General features: G+C 37.7%; 1 protein-coding gene across 1 annotated transcript; it reads right to left on the bottom strand.

The window, feature by feature from the left end:
• Nucleotides 1-7,325: 7,325 nt before the first annotated feature.
• On the bottom strand, nucleotides 7,326-9,000 carry LOC135275161 (leucine zipper protein 4-like). The gene is given in 5 exon segments (XM_064376533.1): nucleotides 7,326-7,393; nucleotides 7,720-7,826; nucleotides 8,112-8,187; nucleotides 8,273-8,655; nucleotides 8,657-9,000. Coding segments are annotated over 5 exon segments (978 nt in total).
• Between the last annotated feature and the right edge of the window lie 311 nt (nucleotides 9,001-9,311).

Genomic DNA, 9,311 nt, shown 5'->3' with positions numbered 1-9,311 from the left:
GCCACTGTGCCTGGCTAATCTGTTTTTAAACATGAAATGCATGGGATTTTCTTGTAGGACAAATAGTGAAACCAAGTTTGTTTTCCTATGTTATTTAGGGGCAATATTTGTCAATACAGTAAGGCTGTGTTCCTAGACTAGGAGTTTAAGAAAGCTGAAACAGAGTTTGTCATAGAATCACTGTGTAAATTATGTTTAGGTCTCTGATGCAGTCCAAATACAATGACTGTACCTTCAGAATAGTTGAACTCTATGTGATAATTTTTTTTTAAGAAAGCATTTGATGTTAAAGTTTTTCCTGAGGCATTTGTAAAGTGCAGCTAAATAGATTATTTCCAGTTTGCTGCTGCTGCTGATTTTCTTGAGATTTTTTATTCATCCATGCAGTCATCAGAATTTTCAGAGCAGTTGAATTAAATTGACTCCTGCTGACAACAAGGGGACAAACTACTAACAATTTTACACATCATAAAATTGAAAACTATTCTTCTGAGTAGTCTGGAAGGGCTACATACTAGAGAAATTGGAACTGACTTGGCTAAGTCTCCCTACAGTAATTGTGACTTAAATTCGAGTTGGCTAGATTCTAACTTTGTGCTTTCCAGTAATGATACATTGAGAACAATCAGTTTAATTCTTATTCCCAGCTCTACTGTGAAATGACTTGGAGTAAAACCCAGGTTAATACCTTCATTTATTCAAATTTTTATTTACTAAATGAGTTAAACATTGCATGGCCAGTTGAAAACATAACATTTTTAAGTAGATAGGCAGATACCAATATTTAAGTCTTATTTTGACATCCTGGAATGAAGAAACACTTTGGCAGTTAGGTGACCTTGGTTTTAACTCCCTGTTTCACAATTCTGATTCCCACAAAATTTGGTGCAAGTGAAATACTTCAAACGTCTAGTACTTGATTTAAAGAAGCTACATTTTCATATATTGTAGTCAGAAGAATTCATTATCAATAATAGCTGACAATTATAGTCCTAGTAGAGCCTATATTTGCAAACAATTTAAGTCTTAAAGATTTTTTTTTTTTTTTTTGGTCATTTGATCACTTTTTAAGAAGTTGATCTCCACCTAAATCCCTGAAAGGTCTTAATATAGTTTTCTGAATTTGGTTGGTTGGTTGGTTTTGTTGGAGTTCATTTGGTTTGATTGTTTTTAGAGCTGAGGTCTCACTTTTTCACCCAGGCTGGAGTGCATTGGTGCAATCACAGCTTACTGCAGCCTCACACTCCTGGGCTCAAGCAATCCTTTCGCCTTAACCTCCCAAAGTTGCTGAGACTACAGACATGAGCCACTGTGCATGGCCTGTCCGTTTTTCAAGTAAAGGGAATGTAATGTGCAAAAGTAAGGTTAGTTTTGTAACTGTCAATCCAGGCTTTAAATTCCCCTAATAAGAATATACTCAGTTTAAGTCGTTTGGGAGAGTTGGCCAGTTCTGTATTAGGGAGTAATTTTTAAAAAATAGAATGTGAAAGTCAAACAGAATAATGAATTTCTATATACATATAGCCCAGCTTCAAGAATTAAAAACGTTTTGCAAATTTTGTTCCTTTTACCCAATTTAAGTTCCCTGTTGTATTTAAATATAAATGCCAGATACCATATTATATCACTCATAATTTTTGATTATGAGTTTTGTTTTAATTAAAATAATTTGATAAATTTTTTAAATTATGGAATGTGACATAATACAGTAAAATATGGTATTTAATTCTTAAAATACTTTTAACAGGTAAATATTTTCTCATAATGTCACTATGATATCTAACATCTGATATTCAGTCCATATTTAAAGTTTCATGAATGTGTGAAGAAAATGCCATTTTATAGTTGATTGGTTTGAATCAGGACCCAGTCAAGACAGGACTAGTGGAATGAATGTCACTATGATGAAATATTGAATATGGGAAATTCTTGAAAACAAATGACCCAGTTTTATTAGCAAAAAAATAGAATGAGCTGGACTCTGGTCCCAATTCAAACAAATTGACTATAAAACATTATTTTTAAGCAGAATTTATTATAATAAATTCAGTAGGGATGTTTGAAATATATTGCAACTTTTAATAAAATAATGCATCCAGGCACCTAATCATCAGAGGCTAAATCATTGGGTGAAAAATTGGAGGATGTATTAGTCTGTTTTCACACTGCTGTAAAGCTACTACTTTCGAGACTTGCTAATTTATAAAGGAAGGAAGTTTAATTGCCTCACAGTTTCACATAACTGGGGAGGCCTCAGGAAACTTACAGTCATGACAGAAGGGGAAGCAGGCACATCTTACATGGTGGCAGGAGAAAGAAGTGATGGTTTTATAAGAGCCCCTTATAAAACCATCAGATCTTGTGAAGACTCCCTATCATGAGAACAGCATGGGGTAACTACCCCCATGATCCAATCACCCACCTTCCTTCACACATGGGGATCATAATTCAAGCTGAGATTTGGGTTGGGACCCAGAGCCAAATCGTATCAGGGGACTTTATCATGGAGGGATTGGGCTGGCAATGCCTGAACTCAGTGATCAGTCACAACCTAAGTTTGATAACTAGATGGTGTACTTCCTGAAGTGACAAAATGGGAAGAATGCAGCACCTGTCTTAAAAAAAAAAGTTAACCTGGAATTAAGCCTCTGGGTTGAAACTGTGATATAAAGGTTTTAGCTCTTTGCTCTTCATTTCTTACCTTTCATCTAATTCCTTGAGGTAGCAGTTTAGTGTATTGAAAGGACTTGGATTTTCTGGCACCAAGTTTAGAACTTTAGTCTCAGATCCTCTCTGACATGCAACCAAGTAAAATAATTTTACTTTGTTACTTGGGATTACTTAGAAGTGGTATCTATGTTACGGGGTGATTGAATCATCTAGCAGATTACCTGGCATTTGGTAGTTCCACTAGAAAGTAGCAGTTACTTTTTCTATGAATGTTTTAACCCAGACAACGTCTTGTTTTTTGTTTGTTTGTTTTACTTGAGATGGAGTTTTGCTTTTGTTGCCCAGGCTACAGTGCAATGGTGCGATCTCAGATCATGAAAACCTCGGCCTCCCGGATTCAGGTGATTCTCCTGCCTCAGCCTTCCGAGTAGCTGGGATTATAGGCATGCGCCAGTACGCCCAGCTAATTTTTATATTTTTAGTAGAGACGGGGTTTCACCATATTGGCCAGTTTGGTAACTCCTGACCTCAGGCGATCCACCTGCCTTGGTCTCCCAGAGTGCTGGGATTACAGGTGTGAGCCACCATGCCTGGCCAACTTCTCATTTTTTAAGTCATGTTAATTATTCTTTATGGCACCAGAAATTACTGTCAATTCTATTTTTGATCCATTAATGTTTTTATTGCAGCATTTCACTGAAATTGGAAGGAGCAGAACTTTGAAAGAAATTTGTATTTAACAAGTGTGTTGACCATTCAGATTGATTTTTTTTTTTTTAACATTCACTCCTTTCTTGGTTTTAATGGTTAATTCTGGTGAGAAATCTAACTAATTAAAAGACTGAGAAGGCTAGGCATGGTGGCTCACACCTGTAATCCCAGCACTTTGGGAGGCCAAGATGGGTGGATCACCTGAGGTCAGGAGTTCGAGACCAGCCTAGCCAACATGACAAAACCCCATCTCTACTAAAAATACAAAAATTAGCTAGACATGGTGGTAGGCACTTGTAATCCCAGCTACTTGGGAGACTGAGGCAGGAGAATCCCTTGAACCCGGGAGATGGAGGTTGCAGTGAGCCAAAGTTGTGCCATTGTACCCCAGCCTGGTGACAAAAGCAAAACTCAGCCTCAAAAAAAAAAAAGTGAGGCATAGATTGCATAGATTTAATAATGAACATTTGAATTAAATACGCTTTGAGGCTAGAATGCCATAGGCCAGCAGTCAGTGTAACAAAATGGAATAAAGATTAATAGATTTTTATAAGATCCCCCTGCCCTGGCCACCCAGGTGACTTAAACATTTTTCCATTGTAGCGTTTTTAAAACAAAAAAATCAAGCATTTTCAAAAGCTGCTTGGTTTGCTTCTAGCTAAAGACAACGTGAGCGAGTATGGTTTTGGGAATGACAAAAGCAAGCCTTTTGCTCCAGTGTCTAATTTGCCTTTAATGTCATCCAATGTATTTTCACCTCAAACATTACCATTTTAATCTCTAGAAATTTTTAAGTCTTTTTAAAAGACATCTTTCATGTCTCTACTTAACGTGAAATCTTCCCTCTAGTTCTGTGAACATATGGAATACAGTTAGAGCTTTTAATAGCTTTGCTTACTACTAATTCTGTTATCTGTGTCATTTCTGGGTTGGTTTTGATTGATTGCGTTTTCTTCTATTATGGGTCATATTTTCTTGCTGCTTTGCATGCCTGGTAATTTTCCCTTTTACCTTATTGGGTAAAATTCTATATGCTTTATTGTGGGACATGATTCAGTGTTTGAATCAGTTTGAGCTCTTTGGGTTTGGGTGTTAAGCTTTGTTAGACAGGACCAGGGCAGCATTTAGCCTAGGGCTAGTTATTTCCCCATTACTCAGGCAAAAGCCTTTTGAGTACCCAATGTTCTCTGAGTTATCAGGTTTTCCACACTGGTTGGTAGGAAGAACTATGTCTGCTTTGTGTGAGCTGTGGGGTTTGTATTTGCCAATTACTAGAGTCTAATCCTTTTGGGTTATTCCATCCTGGCCTCGGGTCGGTGCCTCACACACGCATGCTGATGCTTCATCAGGTGAAGGCTTCAGAGGGACTAGTTGCAGATCTCTTGTTCTCTGTGCAGCTCTCCCCTCTCCGCAAATTCGAACTGCTTTGGCCTCCCTGGACTCAGCTCTCTCTCTTTACCTTTAGCTGGCTCCACCTGCATTGTGTCCTGGAAAATCTCTCCAGAGTAGGAACCTACGGAAATCCTCGGGTTCACTTTGTCTCTCATCTCCCAAGAATCACTGATCTTTGTTTCCTGATGTCTCGTGTCTGAAAAACTGATGTTTATACAGTTTTCTTGGCCTTTTATTTGTTTCAAATAGTAGGATAGTAAATCTGGTCCATGTCAGTATCTGTTTTAAAAACTAAAAGGTGGCCAGGCATGGTGGCTCACACTTGTAATCCCAGCATTTGGGAGGCCAAGGCAGAAGGATTGCTTAACTCCCGGAGTTCAAGACCAGCCTGGGCAATATAGTGAGACCCCCATGTCTAAAAAAAGAAGTTAAATAAAAAGTGAGGGTCTATAGCTTGTTTCGGTTTATACTGTGAGATATGAAGGGAGCCAGAACTAGAATCTAGGCATTGAATCAAAACCTGGCGCCTTTTTTAACATTGCCTTTTTATTTTTTTTATTTTATTTTATTTTTATTTTATTATTTTTTTTTTGCATAAATCCTGTTTAGAGTTTTTATTGGGAGTCATATCAGTTTTCAAAAATGAAAATAGTTATTCCAAACTTCACAAATAAATAATATTCTGTATATGCTATCATATTTTATTTGAGGTGTTTGCCCAGCTATGTATTAAGGCCACATTGGCCTTCTATATTAACCTGTTTGTTTAAAGTAGAAATGTAGCCTCTCCAGTATGTCTTCACCTTCTGGTGAAGCTGGCCTGAGGAGAAGATTTTGAGTGGGATCATGAAATTACTGAAGTCTTTATTTTATACTTGGCATAGAAGCAAATTCCAGTTCTGAAGGATGCTATTAAACTCATCTGGTCAACTTATTGTTATTCTAATACATATTAGAATGGAAAGTTATGGAGCAGAATAATTAGTCTCCAAAAGATCAATTAATACATGTTAATTTTCTGTAATTTATGTATTCTTTAGTAATAACTCTACATGTGATTAATTTAACCTTAACCATTCAGGTGGTGCCTATTTGTGCTGAGAATAACAAAAAATTTTAATAGAACATAAACAAAAAACACCAAATGGACCTGTTCATTATATTTTAAAATGTATTTGCAAAACAATAGGAATATGTCAATAGACAATAACTTTTAAATAGAATTTTCAGTGCCTTAATGGAAGTATTATACTACCTGACAAAAACTGATGTTAAATGTGTACAAATCCCTAATAATTGCAGAAATATGAATTGCTTGTCATCAGTGTTAAATATTTTAATTTTTATAGCAAATTATGTGTATACTGCTAATATAAGTAGGATGGGATCTTTTGCATTAAAATGATGCCCGCATCAGACATTGTCTACATACACAATAATTCATACACATATCTTGGAAATTTTTTTTTTTTGAGACAGAGTCTTGCTCTGTCACCCAGTCTAGAGTGCAGTGGTACAATCTCCACTCATTGCAACCTGTGCCATCCGGGTTCAAGCAATTCTCCTGCCTCAGCCTCCCTAGTAGCTGGGATTACAGGTGCTTACCACCATGCCTGACTAACTTTTGCATTTTTAGTAGAAACAGGGTTTCACCATGTTGGCTAGGCTAGTTTTGAACTTCTGACTTCAAGTGATCCGCACGTCTCTGCCTCCCAAAATGCTGGGATTATAGGCATGAGCCACTGCGCCCGGCAGGAAATAATTTTTTTTTAGCTGAAGTGAGCAATTTTGTGCAGCAGTTAATATGAACCTGAAATACTAGACATTCATAGTTAATACAAACAAGGCAATCACTGAGTAATTCAAATAACCAAACAAATTGCAATAAACATATCTTGTGGTTTTAAAAACTCAACTCACAGTACATTTAAATTTCTGTTTCTTTCGATAGGGTAGACCCTATAAAACTAAAAAGGCAACAATGAATATATAAATGTATTCAAAATATATTCAGAAGGTTAGCAATACATCTATGCATAGAATATATCCTCTCCTATGGTCTGATTTGAGGAAAGCAGAAAGGTCAGCTGCCCAAAGGTACATCATTTGTCTGCTAAGGACTCTCTGAGGACTGTTTAGGCAGGAGATAGAAGTGGAAAACATATATATTCATTATCATAGATTATATATTATCAATTTGGCAGTTAGTTGCTAGATTAGCTTGCCTACCAGGTTGGAATGTCCAAGAAGGACAGGACACTGAGTCAATATATTCTGATTGTAGGGAAGGCCCAATAGGAAAGGATGAGTACATGGCGCTCTTCCAGGGAAAGCAGACCTACGTGGAACAACTTAATGGGACATCTTGGGTAACTGGATGATAGTTTAGAGGACATTAAGTTGAAAGAACATTGACAGCATGTATATATTACCTCCATTCTAATAATGTCTTTGTCTCAAAATATGTCTGTTTCAACAAATACATATTTAACCATTAGAATATAGATATATGCTTTTCTATTTCCACATCATTTGACACATTGTTCTGATGATTAAGAAGTCATTGTATATTTACCTGGTGAGTATCTCTGATATCTTTCTGATTAGCCATGAGATCTCCCTGCATGGCCATGAGATCTGGGTGACCATGAAATTTCTTTGGGTGGCCATGAGATCTCTCTGAGTGACTATGAGATCTCTGAACGGCTACGAGATCTCTCTGAGTGGCTATGAGAACTCTCTGAGTAGCTACGAGATCTTTCTGAGTGACCATGAGATCTCTCTGAGAGACAATGGGATCTCTCTGAGTGGCTATGAGATCTCTCTGAGGGACTATAAGATTTCTCTGATTGACCACAAGATCTCTCTGAGGGGCTACAAGATCTCCCTGAGTGGCCACAAGATCTCTCTGAGTGGCTATGAGATATCTTTGAGCAACTACAAGACCTCTCTGATTGGCCACGATATCTCTCTGAGTGACTACGAGATCTCTCTGAGTGACTATGAGATCTCTCTGAGTGATCATGAGGTCTCTCTGAGTGGCTATGAAATCTCTTTGAGTGACCATGAGATCTCTCTGATTGGCCATGAGATCTCTATGAGTGGCTAGATCTCTTTGAGTGACCATGAGATCTCTCTGATTGGCCATGAGATCTCTCTGAGTGGCTAGATCTCTTTGAGTGACCATGAGATCTCTCTGAGTGGCCATGAGATCTCTCTGAGTGGTTATGATATCTCTTTGAGTGACCATGAGATCTCTCTGATTGGCCATGAGAGCTCTCTGAGTGGCTATGAGATCTCTGTGAGTGACCACGAGATCTCTCTGAGTGGCTATGAGCTTTCTCTGAGTGACCAAGAGATCTCTGTGAGTGACCATGAGATCTCTCTGAGTGTCCATGAGATCTCTCTGAGTGTCTATGAGATCTCTTTGAGTGACCACAAGATCTCTCTGAGTGACCATGAGATCTCTCTGATTGGCCATGAGAGCTCTCTGAGTGGCTAGAACTCTTTGAGTGACCATGAGATCTCTGTGAGTGACCATGAGATCTCTCTGATTGGCCATGAGATCTCTGTGAGTGACCATGAGATCTCTCTGATTGGCCATGAGATCTTTCTGAGTGGCTATAAGATCTCTCTGTGTGACCACGAGATCTCTTAGATTGGCCATGAGATCTCTCAGATTGGCTATGAGATCTCTTTAGTTGCCCTTGAGATTTCTCTGATTGACAATGAGATCTGTTTAAGTGGTTTTGGGATTGCTCAGAATGATGATTTTCTTGTTGGCTCTGAGATCCTTCTGATTTGTCCAGATTTCCTTCTGATTGATGCTGGTTCCCCTCTGATTGGCCTTGATTCTTCTCTGCGTGGGCCTTATAATTGTCATTGCTCAAATAAAGGTTGCCTATTTAAAGGGTGTTGTCCAGATTTCAATCCAGAAGTTTCTTGGGATGGTTTTTTATCATGATTTCCTTCCTCAGAGTTGCTTCTGAATCTTGAGTAGCCTCTCTGATGGCGATGTCCATGACCATTTGATTGCTGTCTTGAAGGCGAATCCTTTTTGCTATGAATCTGTCTTTTATTCTTTTTTTCTATTTCAGCATTTATCTTTTCTAACTTTTTATAGATTATAATGCCATCTGGAGACATATCTAGGAAGCTAACCTTTTTCCGACTGGGAAGATTTGTCAGCATTTTTTCAGAAAGTGTTAGCTTCTGAAGCAAAGTCATCTCCTCAGTATCACCAAACATTGCCTTTTTAAAAAATCATTTTAAAATTACATTGCCTTAAAAAACAAACAAAAAAACCCTTTGCTATCCCTTTAAACCTTTGGCTTAATTTAAACAATTTTCTGCTGACAATTTTTATAAACTGGATTACATAGTCATGCCTTCTTGAACAGCAGTTTGAACATATTTGAACCTTTTCATTATTAACATTACCTCTTCAGTGGTTGTCAACCCCCCGACCCAAATAATCCCTATTTTATAAAATATTTTGTTATGCTCCTTTATCTCCAACAGTCTGAGCATTTGTTGAT

The sequence above is a fragment of the Aotus nancymaae genome, unplaced genomic scaffold (assembly GCF_030222135.1).
Source record: "Aotus nancymaae isolate 86718 unplaced genomic scaffold, 86718_ANA_hifiasm-v0.15.2.pri h1tg000015l_1, whole genome shotgun sequence".
Taxonomy (NCBI): domain Eukaryota; kingdom Metazoa; phylum Chordata; class Mammalia; order Primates; family Aotidae; genus Aotus; species Aotus nancymaae.
The sequence above is the reverse complement of the archived record's forward strand: the minus strand, read 5'-3'. Positions and strand labels throughout refer to the sequence as shown.